The sequence below is a fragment of the Tauraco erythrolophus genome, chromosome 4, assembly GCF_009769465.1.
Source record: "Tauraco erythrolophus isolate bTauEry1 chromosome 4, bTauEry1.pri, whole genome shotgun sequence".
Lineage (NCBI taxonomy): Eukaryota > Metazoa > Chordata > Aves > Musophagiformes > Musophagidae > Tauraco > Tauraco erythrolophus.
In genome coordinates, this window is record NC_141468.1 from 58478327 (window position 1) to 58501398 (window position 23072).

At 44.6% G+C, this 23072-nt stretch overlaps 1 protein-coding gene across 1 annotated transcript; it reads right to left on the reverse strand.

Annotated features, from left to right (window-relative positions):
- Positions 1–879: 879 nt before the first annotated feature.
- Positions 880–22828, reverse strand: ACO2 (aconitase 2). The gene is made up of 18 exons (XM_086611020.1): positions 22782–22828; positions 17039–17181; positions 15673–15931; positions 13353–13445; positions 11128–11286; positions 10555–10705; positions 9149–9253; positions 8803–8894; positions 8414–8519; positions 7174–7331; positions 6013–6086; positions 5192–5303; positions 4857–4979; positions 4514–4669; positions 3186–3377; positions 2255–2387; positions 1818–1939; positions 880–1367 (listed from the first exon to the last, which is right to left on the reverse strand). The coding sequence occupies exons 1-18, from the start codon at positions 22815–22817 to the stop codon at positions 1224–1226; spliced, it is 2358 nt and encodes a 785-aa protein (XP_086467146.1). The 5' UTR covers positions 22818–22828; the 3' UTR covers positions 880–1223.
- Positions 22829–23072: the final 244 nt, after the last annotated feature.

The window sequence follows — 23072 nt, forward strand, 5'->3', positions numbered from 1 at the left end:
GAAAACAAAGCCTGAGTCACCAGCGCCCTCCCTGCAGCATCGTTAGAACCCCTTAATTCTGAACTGTTATTCCTGGTGCATTGCCCTAATTAAAAGGGAGCCTAGAATTCTTTAGGTTCACATGGTAACTGAGGTCCATCTGCTCAGACAATGAGCTTACTGAGTGCAGTCTATGGAGCAGCAGTGCTGACACACAGTCACCTAGCCATGGCAGAAACAAACTTTGCTGCAGAATACCCCCAGCTGTTTGCATAGGTGGAAATTTGGGTGAAGCAAGTTAAAGCCCCAACAGCCAGAGAGGCTTCCACAAAACAGGCTGTTTTGGGATAGTGCACAAGGGGAGAAAACATTTCAGATACCTTTAAGTAGCTGTTGTGCTCATCTCCCATTTCACAGTCAGAGCTCCCAAGAGCATAGTGAGGTGGGAGCTGCCTTGCTTTGTGTGCTTTTCCAGTGAGATACTCCTCAACATCCGTCTCCTGTTGTGGAGAAAGCAAGCTGTACTCGAGGAAACTAGTTTACTGTACCACAAAGCTAGGAAAGCCTATAAATCATTTGTTCCCTTGAACATTTGTCATTGCTGCAGTAGTGCCAGTGTTGCCCTGGACAGGAACATATTTGGAAAGGTGGTGGTAGTCATGAGTGTAGCTTGCAGCAGTTAATGTCAAGGGATAAACAGTGCAAGACAGCTGTGAGGGCTCTCTTTTTACCATGTGGTTTTGTGCACAGCAGTGATTTACAGATCAAGAACTGGGCGGGTACCATCTCCTGTCTCCAAAAAGTTCCTGCCCAGCCTCCCAGCAACAGTGACAGGGGAAGCAGGGGCTGAACAGCAGGATTATGAATGTAACACCATGAGACAGAAGAGATGGTCACGTTCTTTATTTTCCTTTTATTTCTTTAGCCATCAGTAAAGTGAACGGGCAGAAAACAACCAACTGAGCAGACAAACCCACCTTAGCCGGTTATTTCCAGATATAAATAACTGTGGGACAACTGAAATTGAGCCAAAATAGAAAAAGGGAGCCGGGGAATTTAAAAGACAGAAGTAAGCTTAGCTGCACTCCCTTTTCATAGGGTCAGTGAAGAGGAAGTAGCATAACAAAAAGGAAGCTATGGTTACATTTGATCAGACATTTATTCCAACAGTAGGCATGGAATTGCACTTTCATGAAAATGCCAAAGCTGAATCAAGTCCAGTGCATCGGAAGCATTGTGCACACTTAGCTTGATTTCTGCTGCAGCTCCTTCATTCTGTTCAGGGCACTGCCAGCTTGAAACCACTCTATCTGCGACTCGTTGAAGGTGTGGTTCAGCATGATTGTTTCTTGGCTCCCATTGGGATGCTTGATGATACATTTCAGAGGCTAAAGGAAGAAGATATTTTTTTATTTCCCCCCTTTCTCTTTCAAGGGAGCAAATTTACTTAAGCTCTCTAAGGTCCCTTCCAGCCTATGCCGTTCTATGATTCTATGATTCTCACAGGAAAATTCCTACTTGTTTTTAAAGGTTAAAAATGGAGTATTGTAGCTCAAGGGGGTCTTAACATAGAAATACAGTCACAGTTCTTTCTAAGCAACAAGTCCAGGAATTCCAAATATCATGCAGAGGTTTCTCATAACTTCACAATAATGTGACCTGATTCTGACTTGCTCTCGAGCCCCCACACCACTGGTGCAAAGTGTCTCGTCTGGCTGGTGGGCCACGCTGCCCATGGGTGCCTGTGCCGATTCAGACCCCGAGCACACCACTCGACACTGTTCCCAGTCAGTGGCATGTCCCTGCCCCCCGAGTGCAGTGACAAGACACCCACTTACCTTTCCAGGGGTGAAGTCTGCCAGCCCCACAATGCTCAGCTTGTCCACAGGATGAATCTTGTTGTAGTCTGCTGGGTCAGCAAAAGTGAGTGGCAGCAGACCTTGCTTCTTCAGATTGGTTTCTGCAGAGAACAAACCACCAAGCACGCTTGCAACACCACACTGCAGGGAATCAGGACTACCTTCTGGCTGCCCAGTACTCCTCAGAGTAGTACTCCAGCAACAATTACTGTCTATGCAGCAAAATCAGCCGTATCCACTGTTCATGGCATATCTAACTAGATATGTAACAGGACTCCCAAGAAGAGGGACCATGCAATCTGTCAACGGATGAAGCTCTTGCCTGTAGGTGTTGAGCCCTGGGGCAAGGTGAACACCTCTTCCACCCACACCACATACATCCTGTTTATAGACATGACAGGGGAAGTGCGACTCACCGTGGATCCTGGCAAAGCTCTTGGTGATGATGACTCTGCCCCCCAAGTGACGTGGCTCCAACGCTGCATGCTCCCGGCTTGATCCCTCACCGTAGTTTTCATCCCCAATAACTGCCCATTTGACACCCATTTTCTGTGACAAAAACAGCCCAAACCAAACAAAAACACATTTACATTTCTGCAGTCATTCAAGTGAGGAATTAACAACAAATATCCACCCACACACCTAATTTCAGTGCTACACTACTGACATTGCCGTGCGACGACAGAAGGCTCCCTTTGGTTCTGAGGAAGGACAGAAATAAAGGAATTAAGTGCTTCACAGCAGTTAGGCACTGCCATCCTTCGCTGAGGAGGACTGCCCTTGGGACCCAGAGCACTTTTCCTTCCATGGTCCTGTGCCAAAGCAGCGTTCACACTAGCCATGATCCCTGCTCTACTTCTGGAAGCAGTATGGAAAACTAACATGTCTGCTGGAAGAACCAATCTGAGACCACTGCCAAGCTGTCCAGAGGCTGAAAGGACATTTCTTGAGGTTCTAACCCAAGTTTTAATGAAGGGTACCAGATTAGAATTTATTTAAACATTAGACTAGTCACAGGTTAAACACTCCAGGAGGTGAGATTTAGTTGCAGTCTGATGACACTTGTGCTTTGTGAGGTGTGCCGTGCCTAAAGCTCTTCCCCTTTCATCTAGGATATCCGGCCACTCTGGGTCACGTGATTCTCCTCCCTCTTCCCCAGAGCAGGCAGGGAGAGAATCTCCTACAGGAACTGCCATCAGAGTAAGTCTCAAGAAAAAGCCTCAACACTGAGTGAATTCACAGCTGCCATTACTTGAGAGCAGGAGGGCAAGATCCTCAGTCTTGGCGCAGAGACTGCCTGAAGTGTAAACATCCTCTTAAAATGGATGCATCAGGGGAAAGTCTCACCTTGTAGTAACGGGCTGTGTCTGGGACTGGCCCAAACTCCTGGGTTAACGCATTCCTCACAGAGTTGGCTTTGCCATTTTCAATGTTGATGGCGCCGATGAGTAGGTTGTTAGAGATGTTGTCCAGATGGCCACGGAATTTGAGCCACGGTCCAGCTGCAGAAATATGGTCAGTAGTGCATTTCCCTTTTACCTAAAGGGTAGTAGAAGAGAAGAATGTCTTAGGATGGATCAGTGACTTGATCCTTCACAATAAAAAGTGTTAAGGAAAGGTCATCACATTTTTTTTTTTTTTAAAGACACAAACCCAAGAGAATTGCATCTGTTACAGAATCAAGGTCATTCTGCATGCATTGGGTGGGAAGAACATCGATGTTCCAAAAGGTAAATTGCAAAAATACACTTAGCCATGACACCTTCCTGACATGTCCTCACTTCCCTCAGCAGCAGGTTCTTCAGGTACAAAAAGCAACTAAGCTCTTCCTGCTACACCTCAGCATCCCTGCTGGAGGAGTTCAGTAAGATGCCAAGCGTTTCCTCTAAGTTTCCAATCTGCACATAAGGCTTCACAGGTTGTAAGAACAGAATTCCCAACTGAAGATAACAGCCTTTCAACTGGTAAGTCCCAAAGTGCTTGCAAAAGAATTCTGTATGTCAAAAACTCAAGCACAGCTCAGTACAGCCCTTGGGAGTGCCTGCAACTCTGCCACTGAGAATCAGCAATGTTCCTGAAGATCAGTTCCTAAGGGATTGCATTTCAGAACCCATCACTGTATTAACTGAAGTTTTCATCCTGTTAACTCACCACAAGCAGTGAGGAGAAACCCATGCCCTCATTAAGAGACTGAAATGCAATATTTAACTACTGTGAAGTAATTTCTATAAAATGGGAAGAGAACACACGTACTGATGGATGAAAACGACCTCATTTCAGACAAAATGCATCTTAGAACAGTCAGGCATTAGAGATGCTAATTAAAGAACCCATCCACCTTTCTGCTGTGGGTTATAAATGGGAGAGATTCTGCAGACTGCATGGTATGGATAGGACTGTATTACATGGTATAACCAACTTCATTTTTCATAGTATCAGCTAATCACTAGCCCAAAGGAGAAAAGCCTCTTAGTTACAATAGAAAGAAGTATCAGAAGGAAACACCTGGAAGGAAAGAAGGAAGATTCTTACTTCACTTTCCATACCAATGTGGTTGTAGGAGAGGCAATCACAGATAACTCAAAGGCATATCCAAAGATTCTAGCAATTGATGTGCAAAAACCCCTGTTCAAGCAGTCCTGTCATAGCTGGTGTTTCCCCACTTTGCTCCTGACCTTGATGAGGATCAGCATGTCTTCTAGGTCCTTGCCATCCCACTTATCGAAGGGCTCAAGAAGCTGGAGGCGCTGGCTGGTGGGGCTCACATCCACATGCTGCCCACTGCCATCCTTAGGAGGGTACTGATAGGTGTCCTGGCCTGGGTCAAAATCCTTCCAGAGAAGAAAGGAAAATCATCAGCCTCAGTCATCCTCAACAGCACATGAAGAGAACAAACCAATACAGGCAACTGCACCTGTTCTAGCTTTAACACAAAGGAAGAGATCAGTTCCCTTACTGCATATAAACCACTACTAGTGACAGGCCCTCCCTCCCTCCATCTCCAGACCAAGCAGTTACCAGCTTTGGCAGCTCATCTGCGTCAGGTGCTTCTAGTTTAAACTTCTTCCCATCTGCTCCTGTCAGGTAATCTGTCTCAGGGTTGAACTTTAGAGTGCCTGCAATGGACAGGGCTGTCACAATCTGAAAAAACAAAAAAAAAAAACAACAAAAAACCACCACATTTAAAGGCATATTCTTCCCCCCTTCTCTTCAGTCAGAAGTTCTACGCCTAACAGCCTCAAAGCCAGCAGCCAAGCTAGAAACCAAGCTACACGAAGACTCTTCTTCAGGCAGAAGAATTAGCTCCCAAGACACTCTAAACTATTCCACAGCCTCCATCTGCTGCCTCTTACCTCTGGAGAGGTCACAAATGCATGAGTCTCTGGATTGGCATCATTGCGACCTGTGAAATTCCGGTTGTAGGATGTAACTATTGTGTTTTTCTCTCCTTTCTTGATGTCCTTCCTATGAAAGAAACAAACATGCTCATCAGATGCAAAAAGAATATTGCTTCTAGATGTCTGGCTGCTAAAATGCTCCAGCTTGGTTTTGGTAGCAATCACTATCTTTTGGAAACATGAATCACTGCCTGGACATGTTTTCCTCCCTTAAGCACAGACTCAAACCCAAGGACAGTGCAAAAGCAAGTCAAACGCTGATTCCTGGAGGAGTTTTCATAGCCCGTGTTGTGCACTGCTGAACTGTCTAAACAATAATCAACTCAGTACATTGCCTTTGGACGTCCCACCATTAGCAATGACAAAGACCCATGTGAATGCGTCTCCCATCCTTTCTATTGGGAATTTTCCTCCCTCCCACTCTGATGACTGAACTTGGACCAATCTACTTTTCCTATTTTAGAAGGGCCACACAAACTCCAGTCCACCCTCTCACAGATAACAAATCTCTCTCTCCTTTTTTTGCCTACTATTAGAAGCCTACAGGTGGGGTCACACTTGTGGCCATTCTGCAGCTTAATTCATCTAAAGGCTCAACATAAATCTGCAGTTTCATTTCTCCTCCTCCAGTGTATATCAGACAGCTATGGCCAATGGGTTTTTAAGCATTTATTTTTAACTCCCAGTGTGCTATCTTTACAATCGAACTTGGCTTCACAGAGCACTTTAGGAGCTAAAAGGTACAAAGCTAGAGTGAGGTCCGTCTTTCACTTTACCTGTCCCACTGGCCAATGCATGGCCCACAAGCGTTGGCAAGAACCAGACCTCCAACATCTCGCAGGATTTGTGCCTGGGGGCAGAGAACAACTTTGTTACTAGTAGAAAGTCTGGAATAAGTTTCTGGGATTGCTCTTTCAGGAGAAGAGGACACCTGTCTTCTGATAGAAAGCACCAAGCCTGAGAAAATGCACCTCCTTGTTTCACTTGCCAGTTTTGAGTCACTTTCATAAATACATGGGGTTTGATCCCAGTAAAGCCGTAAGTTAACACTAGGGAAGAGCACAGGATGAGTTGCCATGATGTTCTCCTTCTCTACCTACTTCAAACGGAGCAATCCAGCTACTTGCAGATATTTGACTGAAGGGCAGTGTCTGGTCCAATTAATATCCTACACACTTCCCACCCGTGTAAGGAGAGAATCAGTAAAAGTGCAGGCAAGTGTGTGTGCCTGCTCAGTTCATTCAGCAAACGATTCAATTAAGAGAGCAGCTGTTAAGGAAAGGTGTCACTATGGACTTGGCTGGAGGAGGCATTATGCATTGGCTGGACATATCCACATGTAAAGACTTGGTCCCCATGCTGTGACAGCATCTAATATTTACTAAATGTGAGAACTAATTGAAAGAGTTTTCTGCACAGAAAAGGGGAGAAAGTAGGTGACGGTTCCTCTACAGAAACACTCCTTTTAAATCAAATATGAGTTTTGCCATAAGTTTAGTCTAAAATGGGAACCACCTTCCGACACTCTCACATCCTAAACTGTTCTTAAAGGAGAAAACTGGATTGTGGGTGGGTCCTAGCCCTTCATCAGCCATGGCCATCCACAGAATCCCAGGAGCACAAGGCATGCCTTGCTACGCATACTGTTATCTCCTCAGGGCCCCAGTTCCTGATAACTGTATCAGCTCTGTCCAGTTCCAATCCTGTTCTTATACACCCAAGTAGTAAAGATATCAGGACAAAAGACTGTCAAGGTGACAGCAGCACCCACGCAGGCATAGTAACACAACGCTGGTTACTACATCAGTAATTGCACCTCTAGTGATAAATGGAGACAAAGTTTAAGAGGTTTCCATTAGTTACCTCTGGACTCACGAGTACTGTCTGGAAGAGTTAAACACTTGCTGTTTGGAAGTGTAAAGAGCGGCCATACTCACATAACCATCTCTTTCAATGGTAGCACGGATCTGCTCTGAGCCTGGTGTGATTGTGAACTTAGATTTGCACTTCAATCCATGTGCTAGTGCCTGTTTTGCCACTGCTGCAGAGCGTCCCATGTCCTCATAGCTGGAGTTGGTGCAGCTGCCAATCAAGCCTGTGGTGTTTGACAGAAACAAGGAGGTGGTTACTGCAGCCCCAGTTCCAGGAAGCTTCTCTCTGACCTATCTCTCCGCAGAAAAAAACCAAGGGACGATCACGTTTTCTGCTGACAAGAAATCTGAAAGGGTTTCAGGTACTAACACTGTCAAGCCTCCCAGCAACACACTGCGGTCACAAGCAATGCCTTGTCAGGCTTTGAAGGCTGCACAGTCAGAACACACTACCTGGTTATTAGTCTAGTTATTGTTTCACAAGATCAGAGTCACCTACTTGCAATTTGGTTAAGAAAGTTACCACAGAGAGGTATTGTTCCACAAAGACAGAAAAAGTTTCAAATCAAGATGACAAGAAATGGAGGAAATGATGAAAAGAAAGCATCCTTTGTTACAGTATGAAGACCACATGAGGACATACTGTACTGTTCCTGATAGCATTCCGGTACTAACCAGCAAAAAATAAATTCTCTCTCAGTTACAGCTGCTTTTGATCCTATTTGTAATGCTATCAAATAATACATTTCCCACCTGGGATATGGCCTTTACAATGTATTTGCATTCCCCAGAAGAGAAGCACTTGAGAAGCCAACCGACAGGTTACCGTCCCATGAGTATATAAATATCCAAGCCTGCTCTTTAGCAGGAGGACAGCAAGTACCAACTTGACTATGTCCTGAGAGCTCAACCAATTGCTGGGAGGACTAAATCATGCATCTGACAGATCTCTGCAACAGACAAATCCATGCAACAGACTTTTAACAAAGGCGCTCTTCAACAGGTAACATTCCTGTCAATCCAATCATTCAAAAGTTTCCAAGACAGAAAAAAAACCTTGTCTGCCTCTTGAGATTAAAATCTCTCCAACTGTCCCAGGTGTCATCCCACACACCTGGCCCAGTTGGTCACTACTCTTCCCAGCAAATTCATATGGCCATAAAGAGACAACACTGCAGCAAAGTCAAAAGACATAGAGCAGCAATTAAAGGATTAGATCCCAAGCTATGCAATTGACCATGTATCCCAAGCAAGCAACATTTATGCCACAAGGATGAAGCCAGAGGAAATAGCAAATGCTACCCACCAACTCTGATATCAACAGGCCAGCCCTCCTTTTCTGCCACAGCACCAATATCTGACACAGGGTGCGCCAGGTCTGGTGTGAAAGGTCCATTGATATGCGGTTTCAGCTTTAAGAAACAGTGACAAAGTCAGAAATTACAGTAGCCAAGAAAAAACCCGAAACACAGCAGCAAATCAGTTCCTTTCATAGCTCTATCTAGAAATTGTTTAAATAGGATTCTCCTACACAAACACCAGAGCAGGAGCTATCAGTGAAGCAGACCTGAGTGTTTTTTGTATGTTCTAGCACAGCACCAGAGGCATTGCATCAAGCCCCCAGCTTGATCCTCATTCACACAAAGCAGAGTCACATCACAACATCCAAGATGGCAAGCAGGAAGGAAGCCTTACCTCACTGAGGTTGATCTCTATCACCTGGTCATATTGGCAACCAGAATCCGGTACCAAGTGTTGCTGGAATTCATCCGCCAGCGCAGCTATGTCTGGAGTAAGAAAGATAGGAGATCTGAAAAGTGCAGCAAATACGAGGGAAAAGAAAAAGCTTGGAACAGCTAAACACAGGGCGTCCACCATATATTTCCCCAGCTACTTCATCTACAGGCTTGTATCAGATGACCTACAGGACCATGCAAGGTCAGATGTCACATCAGACACCACTATAGGAGGACGCTGCTCTCAGAATACACCTTCACTTGAACCCACACTTCTACCCACTTCAACCCCCAAACCGTCTTACCAGCTCGCCCAGTCTTGCCCAAGTATTTCTTCATCCGTGCATTGTAAGGGAAGACTGATGTGGTAGCTCCAATTTCAGCCCCCATGTTACAGATTGTTGCCATTCCTAGAGAAGGAGTGAGAGAAGAGACCACAGGATCAATGAGAAAGTCCAAGGCCATCTAAGTCTCCAAAGTCAGTCCATGGAAGAGACAGCTAAGCCAAGAGAGATCAAGGCATTAGCCACAGAAACGTGATTCTGTAGCAGAGAAGACACACTGACTACATAAGGGCTGGCTCAGCCCTTAACATTTCTGATCGATACAGTGACTGTTACCAGATTTTTCTGCAAGGAAGGAGCTGAAAGCTACACAGATTCTTGCAGGCACTGGACAGGATGACAGCGAACCCCCTGTCTGCACTGAGCATCAAATATATTTAGAGCAGGGAGCAGTGTCTCTGCTACCTGCAGCAAGTGTCCTGCCCCTCCCTACCATCTCATTTATCTTTACGGGAAGAGCCAGAAATTTGTGAGAAATTTAATGGGTTGGACAAAAAGCTTGCAGTGATGGAACACTATTAAAAAAACCCAAAACCACACACTAAAACAACCAACATTTGCTCATGGAACTGGGATCACCCATGCCTTTCACGGACACAGCAATGAAGCTGTAGAAGCTGCTGGTTTACATTTAACCAGCTAGAAGAAGATATCACAGGTCATGTTCCTCTGATTCCACAGAAGAAAAATCCCAAATTGCTCTCAACTAGTAAAACCAAATATTCCAAGTCGTAGCCAAGCCAGGCAAATGGAGAGGAGAAGCCCAGCTTGAAGGCTGCACTTCAAGCCAGAGGCAGGGTCGCTTCTTGTGATTTGGTCCCAAATAACATCATTACAGACAAGTGCCATTTTTGCTGATTCAAATTCAGCACCCATGGCCCACAACTTGCTAGTGCAAGACTGAGCTACAAACTGCTGCTTTAAGGTCTCCCCTCTGCTCTGCTTTTCTAAAAAGCTTTTTCTTTAGCAGCTGTCCCATATGTACCGCCTTCAACCTGTTTCTCTCCTCTGTCCACAACCTATTTTAGGCTGAAAGGAAAATGTCATCCTTTATCTCTGACATCACCACTCCCTAAACATATGTTGGAATACCTCCATCCTTACTCTTATCCTGATGCACCATCTTAGAGGGTTCTTCGCAATTAACTGTTCAGTGTTCTTAAAGTCACAAGAAGATTTAATGGAGAGAGGTCATTTTTTCACCAAAAGGAAGTGCTATCTTGTTACACCACTCACACCTACTCTCCCAGTTTGCCACATACTAATTGCCCGGCCAGGCTAGGGGAGAACATTTAGCACTTCTTGCCTGATTCCCTTCCCAGCTCCAACAACAATCCACTCCAGATAAGAGATTTGTGTTGTCTCACCAGTGCAAGAGATTGAATCCACACCAGGCCCATGGTATTCAATGATGGCACCAGTTCCACCCTTGACAGTGAGGATGCCAGCCACTTTCAGGATCACATCTTTAGGAGAACTCCAGCCTGAAAGCTTGCCAGTCAGTTTTACACCAATAACCTGAGCAACATTAACAGGGAAAAAGAAAATAAAATACTGATGCTATTTCTTTTCAGCAGCCAAAATAATTCCTCAGATATAATTCCTCAGAATTTTTCCTAAGAATCTGGGTGGTCACAATACCAAAAAATAAAAAATCCTGAAGTATCAGAACACGTGCCCAAGGACTGAAACCACTGACAAGGCCAAGTGAAAGCAGATTGCTACTCACCTATCGCTCTCAGTCCCTGAATAAAAAGGCTGGAAATGGACACTCAAAGCCTCCAATGAACCATAGACCAGCTGTGTAAGCCAGTGTGTGATTACAAACAAGACTGTAATGGTTTACAGTGCCTTATATACGTAGTGCTGAAAATCAACATTTCTTACATATCTTGTATCTCACTCTTCACATCAACGATTAGTATTCCTTTTGCTCCTACCTTTGGGCATTTGAGCTCCCAAGGGATTCCTGCCATGACATCTACAGCATCAGCTCCACCCACACCAATGCAGATTCCTCCCAAGCCACCTCCATTGGGGGTGTGTGAATCTGTGCCAATAAGCATAACTCCAGGGTAGGAGTAGTTCTCCAGAATGATCTGAAAATAAAAATGGATTGTTTGCTTGCTTGTTTGTTGGGAAAGGAAGGGGAAGACAGCAGGAAAAAAGATAAGAACAAGAATTTAGATCAGTTTGTATTCACAGATGTCAGTAGCAGGAAAGTAACTGAATTTGGTTTAGACTGGAAATTAACTTCTGTTTCAAACTCCTTCTGGAGGATATAATGACAGAACAAAGTACAAGCCTCAGTCCCGGGATCCTTGCTTATCCTAGGATAGTAAGAAAACTTAAAAAATGATCTCCATTTTTTCACTGGAAGACCCCTTCCTTCCAGTTTAGGCTTTTGCTAAGGTGCCACCTTTCTTAGGGCTCAAGAATCTGTTCCTTTTTCTCCACACCTTTAGTCAACTGCTAAGGAAGCCAGTTCACCTATCCAATGCTAGCGAGACCTTTCATAGTCTTTATGCTCCCACAGCAGTAGAATACCAACAGACTCCTCCAAGCCATGCTGCCAGGCAAAGCCTAATCACATAGAAGAATCCCTCATAAATACACCTAGAGGCTGCCCTTCCCTTAGTGGTGCTACTGGTTCCATGCAAGACTCTCCAACTACTAGGAAAGGCACAAATCAGTTCTTTAATGAAAAATGATGTTTTCTATGGTAGCAAAACAGTAGAGAACTGTGGATACTAAAAAGCTAGAAGCAGAGAAATTTTCCAGCTGCTGCAGCATCCTGTGAAAATTTCTCTGCTTCTAGCTTTTTAGTATCCACAGAGAACTCAAGCTAGTGAACTTCTCACTGCATATGTGCCATACTAACCTGATGGACAGCCTTTCTGGGAAGTGCAGAACTCAAGGCACATGCATTACAGAACAGCTTGGACAGAACTAAGATGGTCCTTTATTGAGAAGATCAAGGTTTTGCCTCTAGTACTTCCAGATTTGTTTGCTTGTAGCTCACATTAATATACTTGTGCAAGAAAGGTCACTTTCAAGGTCTCACTTTGCCAGGGTTGGACTCTGAAGCTATACAACACAACCAGTTTTCTCCAGCTGAAGAAAGTCAGCCTCAAGAAAGCTGGTCACCACAGCATGGAGCTACGTTGCCACGTGACAGATATTACCAGTGTTTCAGAGTACAAATGACCTGAGGTGTTCTCACAATCTTTTGGGGAGTTCACATGTTATATTTGCTCTCTCTGTCACATCACACCAAGTTAAAGTAACCTTAGTAACTCATTTTGTAGCTAAGAAAACATAGCGGAGAGCTCTTGACTGCACCTGGTCACAAGTTCCCTGTTGACTGGAGGCTTAGTAGTTATCCATTCACCTCTCCACTCCTTTTGCTTTGTGCTACACTTCAATTTTTACTGCCTGCGTCTCAGAGAAATAATGAAAAGCACCTAATGGACCCACAAAGCAAATCAACCAACAGCAAGTTAAGGAAATACTGCCAGAGGTGTTGGTTTTAAAAAACAAAAAGCCTCATTAAGTGGTAAGTTATCTTGCGACAGTCATTCTTCTAAGGTGCAAGTGCTATAACAACAGAATCTCATACTTGGAAACTGTTTTGCATTTTATTCAGTACACATAGCAACTCGTTACATGTTGCCATTCTTGAGTACTTACAGTAAGCTGCTCTGTTGATGTCCTTATATACTCTCCTGGTTTTTATAGAACCAAAAGTACAGAAAATAACCCTAGAAAGCAGTATGTTCCCAAAGCTGCTTTCCTTGCCACCAAAACCAATTAACATTAGCCCTATGTAGCCAGCTTCATGGTGTCACCTTACTGTCCCAATCATACCAAGAGGAGCCAGCCCACAAGCAGTTAAGATATTTCATGCTTCTGTGATTCACATGGCATGCTGCTGGCACTACCTAATCACACATCAGGTTACACTTTGACCAAAATAACCTTTAAGAAAAACCACCGTTGTCAAGATAACAGAGAGCAAGCAAGAAACCTCTCCCGTCTCATGGAAAGCAAGTTGTTTCCCTAAGCTGGTGAAATTCTCTAAGGGTTTGCACTTGAGCTCTCTTCACCATAAGGAAAGAGAGTCATTGCTATGTTCAAAGGCTGCAAACACACATGCATTCTTTACCTGGTGAATGATTCCTGACCCAGGTTTCCAGAATCCCACTCCATACTTGGCACCAGCCGTTGCTAGAAAGTTGTACACCTCCTGGTTTATGTCCTGTTCACACAAGGAAACACACAGTATTAGTAAAACATTTTTTGTTCTTCCATACATCAAAAGCTCAAACACATTCGATTGCCTCCCATGCCTGTCCACAGTTTTGTAGCAGATAAAGGGAGGTGCACATTACTTTTAAAACCAAAAGGGACCAAGACTTTGCCATTCAGTTGTAACAGGCCACTTAATTTCATCCAACTTGTAACTCTACTAAAGCATCTTTCTTAGTTTCCAATTCCAAACAGCACAAGTGAAATAGCACAATTAAAGGAAAAGCCTGCCAATAAGGCATTTAAAAATGTTCTGCTCATTTCTTTTATTCTCAGGTTATTTTTTTTTAACCTGTGTCCCCTCTCTTCTTCTAACCACTCCTTCCTTCTCTATCAGCTGTTTCTTTTGCTGTACAGATGCTTTGCAGACATTTCCAACCCCTTAGATAAGCATTTTGGCTTTATTTTTACAGATTAAGAAATGGAACTGGTAGTTGCTCACTGCCAGGGGAGTTGGTGGGTGTCATTTCTCATTCTACCAAATCCCCTGTTTAAGAGTCACACAATGCTGCCTTTCTTGCTGCACGATCACCATTATTGGTGGAGGTCACACCGTGAAAATTGCTTATGAGAATAACCACGGTTGCCAAGGAAGTATGACACTATTATGTCCTGATAGTTCTTGGCAGAGGAGTGGCAGAGTAGATAAGATAAGCACTAGGAGGAGAGAGTTTCTTCAAGACTGTTCTCAAGCAGCTATGCTTCAGAAAAAAGAGAAAGGGGAAACTGGAGATAATGGAAGAATTGTCTCAGCACACATTTGCTGAAGTTTCCCATGAGGCAGCAACAGTTCTTTAAGCCTCATTTTCCACTGGGAGTCGGGTCACTTCACTCTGTCTGTGCATCCCTCCCCCAGGAAAGCTCACTGGTGTGCCAGGAGCAGATCCAAACCACTCTCCAGCCTGCCAGCATTCATTGTGTGCCAACTGGCAGCAGCAGAACCCTGTCAGAAGAAGGCAGGACCTTTACTTGTTCTGTTCAGAGCGGATGGCAAAGGAGCTCAGAGCTCAGGGCTGCAGCAGAATATAACTGCACTAGAGAACAAATGCAGGAATAGGGGAAAGGGGAAGACAGGAGGTGAAGGGAAGAAAAGAAGCTGTCTTATTTAGTGCGTCCCAAGTTCTTAATCACACAACTTGGGCACAATTTAGGACAGAGACAAGCAGAGCAAGAACTCCCGAAATTCACTTGAGTGGTATAAGTTGCTTTACTGTGGCCTGAAGGAGGAAGTCAGAAGCAGTTACTTCAACATCTGGAGTTTCTGAGAATAGACATGGACTAAAATCTTAAAATGCAGCTAAGCCCCCACAAACTGTTTACTACTTGTAAATCTTGGTACCAATGTCCAAGGCACAATTCCTCCCAGCTCTCACAGTGGACTTAGGCTAGGTCCACTTGGAGTAACAAGATTTGCCCCACCTCCCTGCTATGGTAAGAGCGTGTCCTTCCTTGGCAGATGCACTGTGGTATGTAGGACAGAGGTGAATGTGTCTTTATTTAACAGAAGTCTCTACAGGGGAATAAGCAGTAAAACAGTGAGCAAGAAATTTAAAAAGGCAGTGAATCAGCAGTTGGACAAACATCACATTGAAATTCCCAAATAAAAAACAACATCCCCTGTGTTTCTATACACATTTATACCCACCCTTGCTAGCCCTGAAAGCTGCACATGCTTCAGTGTTCTTCAGCTAAACTAGCAAATGGTTTGGGAAACAAAAGTAGTTATTTGCTCCACCCTCACAGGATACACCAGTGCAATGCAGACACATGTTCAGGAAGATGTCACACTGCCATACTGCAGCATAAATAATATAACTCTCTAATCTGTCTCCCTTTTATCCCCTCTGAAATAGATTTTTCCTCTTCCCTTAGCTGAAATATCTTCTTACTCTCCAGCACACACATATGACCTGGGCTTCTATCATTTACAGATTAAGACTAGCTTTTCCTACATTCATGGTCCTTTAAACCATGTAATGGATGAATCTCATCCGAAAAACTCCCAAAGATCCATTTACTCGGTTTCTTTGCTGCATCTGACCTGTCTACAGAGCTGACCACCACAGGCAATCTGTTCATGGCTGTCTTTCTAGGGGTTAAAAATAATAAATAAATCTCTTCCTTCGCCTGGAAAGAGGCTTTCAGACAGATAGAATTCAAGTCTCTGCAACAGTGACCTTGGCTCTTCGAAGATCCTTTTCGCCACCTAACTGGGCTTCGATGAGGTGATCGCAGTGGATAGTGGAAGGCACAGCCACTTTTGGCAGCCCACTGCTGATGAACTGTAGCATTGCCATCTGAGCAGTGGCATCCTGCATGGCCACGCGGTCTGGCCGTAACCGCAGATAGGTCTTGCCCCGCTCAATCTCCTGTTTTGCTGGGTCATCCAGGTGTCCATATACAATCTTCTCAGACAGGGTCAGGGGACGGTCAAGCCTGGGGAGAAGAATTTTAGTATCTGCACCTTGTGTACTTCAACATTTGCCCTTTTAAGCATGTAACAGGACGCTTCCCTGTATCACTCAGACTGGTAAGACCTATTAACACACAGAAACCTGCATGCTCTTCTTACAGTACTAAAATATCAACTGGCAGCTGGCTAAAACAAGGGCTCAGTCCCTTGTTCTAGAAACTTTCCCCTAGAAAGTTCTAAAGTATACAGTCTGATGTTACTTTATGCTTTCTTTTATAATCTTCCTACACAGCAAAAGAAACACTGACTCTGCTCATTTCCTGAGTATATCTGAGGACAGCAAACGTAGCGGCAAGACAGAGGTCAGACACTCAACTCACAAACACCAGATCCCACAGCGAGCAAGTACAACTACGTGGAGTTTCACGACCTCAGGCCTTTTATCTTGCAGCTGTATCAGTTGAGGAACCTGTTTATGTCACTGGTGAGATCTTCTGAGAAGGAACTAAGTAGATATAATGACTTGAAATGAAAGCTACTGCATTTAACAAAGGATGCAAAGTCTGAAGCACGTCATACAAACCATGGCTGAGGTAAGTGGAGCGAGAATGACAATTTAGCAGGCACACAAGCCTCTATCAGCAGATTAAGGTCACTATGTTTACATATGCTATGAATTCCTAGTCCTCCTTTCCGTGCCTAACGCCTACAGTGGAACGTAGGAGAACATTCACTGTCAAAACACAGCGTAAAGCAGTATTAGCCTATAATGACTACTGCCCACGCGCTGCTTTCCCAGAAAGGAGCAAGGACCAGTATGAAGGCTACTCAAAGAGGGCATTAAACAAAGAGGACAGAGCCCTTTCTAGCACCTCCTCTGCATTGGCCTGGTTCTCTGCAGGTCGCAGTGCTTCATCATAACCTCCGTCCGTTCCCACAGTATCCCACTACTACCTGGGCATGCTACAACTCACGTTTCACTACATTTGTGACTGCCACACTCAAAGCTGCTCTCCCTAGTAAACATTCCCTATGCCAGGACCCCATGACATTTTTTTGCCTCCTATCCTGGCATTGCAGAGCTGAATTCCGCACATTGACCTCTCCCCTCTTCCCTCCTCCACTCTTACCTCTTACGGACGATGTTGATGTTCTTCTCCAGCTTTTCATAATTTATGTGTTCATTAGGCTCAAAGTGGCTCATGGCCACCTTGGCCCGCTGGCACAGGACAGGAGCAACATGGTAGCGTCGTATCCCGCTATTCAAGGCATGCTGAAAAAAGGAGAGTATTAGCACTGGAACCTTGCAGAGTGAATTCCTGTAACATATCAATAAACCAATTGTTTTTCAGTTGTTGTTCCTGGGATTTTATGGGCTGAGGAATAGAAAAATTGCAAACATTTTTAAAGGCACCCAATGAACGTTTGATCGTACAATACCGTGTGGTATGTTGAACAGTGAGACACCAGGTTACCCAGAACAAGTAGCATTTACCAAATTATTTTACATTTCTATTTATAGCACCAGGATACTTTACACTTTCAGTGAGAAATCTGCTTTCAGGCAATGCTGAAATAATTCTCAAGCAAACACCAGTTTGCTATACTCCTGACATATTACAGCCGCGGAGAAGAACCTATGCAGCTTCCAAGGCAAGCTAACCCTAGGTCTGTATTTGCTCACTGGTACTGAGTTTATACTGAAGGACGGGCAGGTCACACAGCATGGGACTGAGCAGATACTCATCTGTTCCGCCATCACATACTAAGTTCCCTATGCAGAGTCCCTGCGTACCATAACAAAGCTTACTGTATTCCCACATAAGGTGAGTCGTGTTTCAATGCTAGCTAGAGTGACTTTGATGTACGTGCCCAGTCTATGATGTAACGCAGAACAATAGAGAGACAAGACGTGGAACAGACATCAACATCAATCTGGCTGTGCAGATCCACATGCTATTGATCTTCAATCTCAAAGAAATTCTCACCTTTCCCTGAAGAAAAGCCTTGCACTGGCCCTACAGGTGAGTTAAGAGCAAGACAGATAAACTGTACTGCGAGCTGAACACATCACCAGGAACTGCCACGGAAAAAAAAAGCCCAAATTTCGCTTGGCAGCCTCCATAGTGAAACAGCTGCCTGGAACATGGGAGAAGGGCAGGCTATGGCAAGGCACCTTCACAGCACCTGACCTGAAAGAGACAGGTCAGTGCCCAGGGTTAAAAGGTTCTCATGCAGCTTTGAAAACTGAGTCAGAGGGCAGCCTCCATAAAAACTTCCAAGTATTTGGCACATGCATTTCTTACGTCCTTTGAAAGTCTCAGTCTTCAGCCCTGGAAGTCTAGAAACAGACTGAAAACAAGAGTTCAGAGTTCTTCCTCCTCCAGTATTAAACTTTAAGACTAATTCTGTCTTTTCTATTCATCCTCTACTTCAGCCTTACAAGGTTTTTGATAAGTACAGGTTAATAAACATAGTAGTGTTGCACTGAATGCCCCTTTTGTATGTATGACTGTAAATTAGCAAATATTCCTTGTGCAAAACACAATCACAGTATCTACCACTGTTTTTGTGTTGCCAAAACCACTACTCAATTCTTTAGATCTGTTCAAGCATTTTTAATTTTCCCTTGTGAATATTTTTTCCAGTTTTCTTGTGACCAGCATTGAAAACATTGCCTGAAATAATTATGATCAATGAGACGTCATCAATTTTTATCGAAATCTCGTTTTATTGTCCTTTTGATAACATTTTTTAGTATCTTACACAATAAAAAGTTTGGAAAATCTAGGTGAGATCATAATCGCCAACACACTAGTAATGAGGGTGTAGCTTGTTTTTTTACCAACAATCCTAAGCTATGGGATATACAGGTTTTGGTAGGAGCGATACAGACCTACCGCAGCTGCACACCCCTTTTGATAAAGAACACCTGAAGGAAGTGAACATGGTGGTACAGAGAGGGCACTGATCCTCCAGGAGTGCAAATGAAACCTAGCCATCAAATTTCACTGTGCTGCACTTTAATCTTAGAACTTCCAGAACATATTACAGGTGTCAGAGTTGAGACTTTTCCTTCTTCCACCAGGAAAAAAAAGCCAAAACACACCCAAAAGAAACCATGAAAACAAACAAAATACCACCCAGCTTCTCACTGTCTAACATATATCAGCTGCTCTTTACCTAGTAGCGTAACTTCTGTGTTTGTTTTGTTCTGGCTTTTTTTTTTTTCTTTTTAAACTTAAGCATTTACCCAGCACAAGTAATGCTGTGGAAATGTCTTTACCTCGCAAGATATCTGTTGTCTTGTGAAAATCTCCAACTGCTGGAGTGGCTGGAAAAAAACACTCCATGGGATTTCATCAACGTTCATGGAAAAATAATCTCTTCCCCAGACCAGGAAAGGTATTTTGGTTGAATGCAGTTCCTTCTCCCTGCCCCGCACCATCCAAACTAACCCTGTAACATAACTGATTAACGGAGTTCTTCCTTGTCATTCAGTAAACTCAAAGCTAAATTTTACCATAATTCAGTGTACAGAAGAACAGATTTGCAACTGCAGAAGTAGCAACACAAAGTAGTTGACTCCTGCTTGACCACAACTTCACACTACCAGAAATGGGAAGGGAGCATGTTTGAGGTGAAAGAACCTGTCTGGACATGGAGATTGGCAAGAGAAGTCTGGAAAACTGAATGTCTGTTTCTGTGATGGCCAGTAAGACTGGGGAAAATTAATCACCCAGGCCAATCTGTTTCAGAAAACTAGAGAATCATTTTCATCTACCTAAGACTCTTAAAAGGCACCTGTCAAAGTACTATCTTCACTTTACTGCGATCTAAATCTCATCCCACATCTCTACTCTGTTGGGAATTAATTTGATTCGATATGGTTGTTCTCATGTTGGCACGCAGCAAGCCTAAGGATCCATCACCAACAACGAGCAACAGCATACACTGCCTGGTTCAAAAGCCTGATTTCTCCTCAAAGAATCTACAATATATCACTCACCACACTTGCCGATTCTCTGTGCCTGTTCATTTTCCCCTCAGAAACCAGCTGGCAGAACTACAAGATGAAGGAAAAGCCACAAGCCTAACAGTTTCCACCTTCATGTCCTCTCACTCTTCCCTGAAATAGTAGGTGGCTTGGGGGGATTCTGTGGTGTTTTTCTACTGAATAGCGAGAAGTGCCTTGAGACCAACAGCCAAGCGAAGCAGGGAGCCAGCAATCTATACATTTTCCCCTTTATCCAGGAACAGTTAACTTCTAGACTGACCACACCCAGTAAACAGCTGCCAAGTGATCTCCTCTCATCTGGCACTGAATTCGTTATTCCAGCACTTGAGTGTCCTTATGCAGATTTCATTAAAAGAAATGGCAGCAGTCATTACAGGACTCCTAAATCTACTGGTATTTTGGCAGGTGAAAAGCTTCCTTAAAAGACAAAAAAGCCAGCCTATTAAATGGGTCATTATTTTTGAAATCTTTGTAAGGAAGCCAACACTTATCTTTACAGATTTTAAAAGCTCATCTTGAAAAGCTAGCTAGCTTGCATCTAGCTCACTACAGAGAATGGTCCAGATGTTATGGGAGCCTGAATTCAGAAACTAGCTTACGTTTTGGCAGCAAATATGGTAGACAAGTCCAATAAGTAAAAGCTTATGTTCAACTGTGCTACATGCACTCCTATCGGGGAAATCAGTCCTAGAAATCCTAGCGGAAACCCAAAATACCATCTTTCCTCATCCTCCCTGATCTAAGAACACTAGCCAAGTTTCCAACATTCGCCATGATTCAGCCTAAAAAAAGCAGTGTGGTATAATTAAATTGTAAATGCAGTCTAATTTTCTAGACCCACCTCCAAAGAGCAACCAAAATTAGAGTTCTGAAGATCAGTTTAGCTCTAGCCAATGCTGCTTTTTTGCCAGCATACACAAAGCTTCCCATACATAATTTCAGTACTTACCTACAAGGCCTTCAATAAACCCCTGATACTTCAGACAGTTTTGACAGAGTCATACTGTAAAAGTCTGTCAATCCACAGCCAACGTGGCTCCAGAAATGGGATGCTACTAAAAGCATCTCTCAGATAGGCATGAAAAAGATCTTGACCCTTTGAGGCTATTAGAAGAATTGTACTTTAAATAGGATAGTCAGCCCAAACCAGGCTAATTCCAATTTATATCCCTCTGAGGAAAGCTTCCTATGAAGCTCCAATTCCAGAATTGTTCTAGGAGAGGAGATGAGTAGAACCAATGTTAATAACATGTGCCATGGTCAATGCTGGTAGTATCAGTGTTTAGCAAGGTGATTTTCATATTCATTAATCTCAAGGCTGCTACATATTGGAAAAAAAAAAACCTGACTCCTAAAGAGATTACCTAGAAGCATGCTTGATTACCATTACAGATTTAGTCCTTCACAGGGGAAAACAAACATGCACCCTGAGCCTGATAACTGAAGGCAGCCTTCTAGAATACTAATTTTCCCATATTCAAGCACAGCCTTTGTTTTACTTTATACGATATTAATTTTTAGCAAGTGACTGACTGTTGTCATGTGATGAGATACCACAGAATGAGAACCAATTCATTATCCTAATAAAGGATTTGCCTTCATTTTATGAGTAGTCATGTCTGTTCAAAGTACAGATTAAAAACTAGTTAACAATTAAGAATGAATATTCCAAATTAACTGAAAAGGTGCTATTCTGTAACTTTTGCTTAAATTTGAAAAGCAAAAAAGCTGTCTATACTTTACTAAAACATCTACCTATAAAGTAAGGAAGTAATACAAAACATGAATTAAGTTTCTCATACTACTTTCAGAATACTAGAAGCCAAGTTCTTACTTCAGCTCCCTAAGAAAAGGGACACATTGGCCAAGGTCACAAATGGCAAACTGAGAAGTTATATTGCCCAACTTCATCACATGCTTTATTAAGGGGAACACAGGTTTCCTTATCCCTGTTAGCAGCCCTAAAAAAAAAAAACCCACATCCTGTTATCTGCCTTCCAAGCTTTAAAAGATCACAAAATCTTTATTACTGAGTACACATTAAACAAAAATGTCTTGAGCAAGAGAATCTCTGTGGTGAGTTTATATTACAGGCAGATAGGATTCTTAGAGGTTTTGACAGATAAGACTGAGAATCACTATCACTGCCTTGGAAAAAAAGGCAGCTTATGTGCCTGTCCAGGCTGGTTTTTTGGTCTTCCTACGTCCCGTTTATATTTAGACCCTGGCATCTTTTTCACCCAGGGGAGGCTGCTCATATTGAAAGCAGGATTTCCGAAGCAAAGCCGCCAAAAGACAGCCCCTGCGCTCACTCACACAACGAGAAGTCACCTTGTGCTGCCGCACGCTGATAACGGGAACAAACAGACGACAAGAGGAAGAAAAAAGCACGCCCCCGGGAAAGGCTTTTTATTTCATTGTGAGGGCCCCCGCCCTCAGGTCAGCGCCCCGGAGGGCCCGGGCTCTGACAGCGACTCCAGCCCAGCGCGGCGGGGTCCGGGCGAGGCAGCGCGGCGGGGCCGGGCCGCGGCCGCGTCACCCCGTTCACCTTGGCACTCACCTTGAGGGCCGACCGGGCCCGGCGGCGGGAGGCGCCCTGCCCGGGAACCCGAGAGCCGGCCGCGCCGCCACCGCGGCCTCCCCGCCATCGCCATGGAAACGGGGCGCGGTGCCGCGCCGGGGACACGCTGACCTACACGCGGAGGCGCGGACAGGCGGGGACGGCGCGAACCAGCGGCTGCGGCCGCCCACCCGGCGGGTGACGGCCCTGGCCCCACCGCCGCTGGCTCGCCCGCTCTATCCCTCCCTCCCGCCCGCCCGCCCGCCGCCGCGCCTCCCGCCGCCACGCCGCTCACCCGCAGCCGAGCCGCCAGGACGCAGTACGGCGCCATTTTGTTCACTGACAAAGATGAAGTCGCGCCCCGATGGCGTCACGCGGCCTTTTTCAGATCTCCGGCGCGCGGGCGGGGGCGCCACGGGGTGGGGCCTCACAGGTCCTGGCAGGGTCGTATCCGCACCAAGAAGGCGCCCACCGGCCGATGAGCGAGCTTTGCCTGGGTAGGAGAAGGGAACGGCGGAGTGCCTCCGCGGAGACGGTTTTCTCAGCAGCCCGCCGCGTGATCACCCTCCGGCGTTTCCGTCGAGGA

Bases quoted from the DNA above. Each gene is read 5' to 3' on its own strand.
- ACO2 (XM_086611020.1), bottom strand. From the start codon at position 22,817: ATGGCGCCGTACTGCGTCCTGGCGGCTCGGCTGCGG. The intron at 17,182-22,781 runs GTGAGCGGCGTG...TCCTTTTTTCAG, and splicing joins TCCTGGCGGCTCGGCTGCGG to CATGCCTTGAATAGCGGGAT. The intron at 1,368-1,817 runs GTAAGTGGGTGT...TTCTTCCTTTAG, and splicing joins CAGACTTCACCCCTGGAAAG to CCTCTGAAATGTATCATCAA.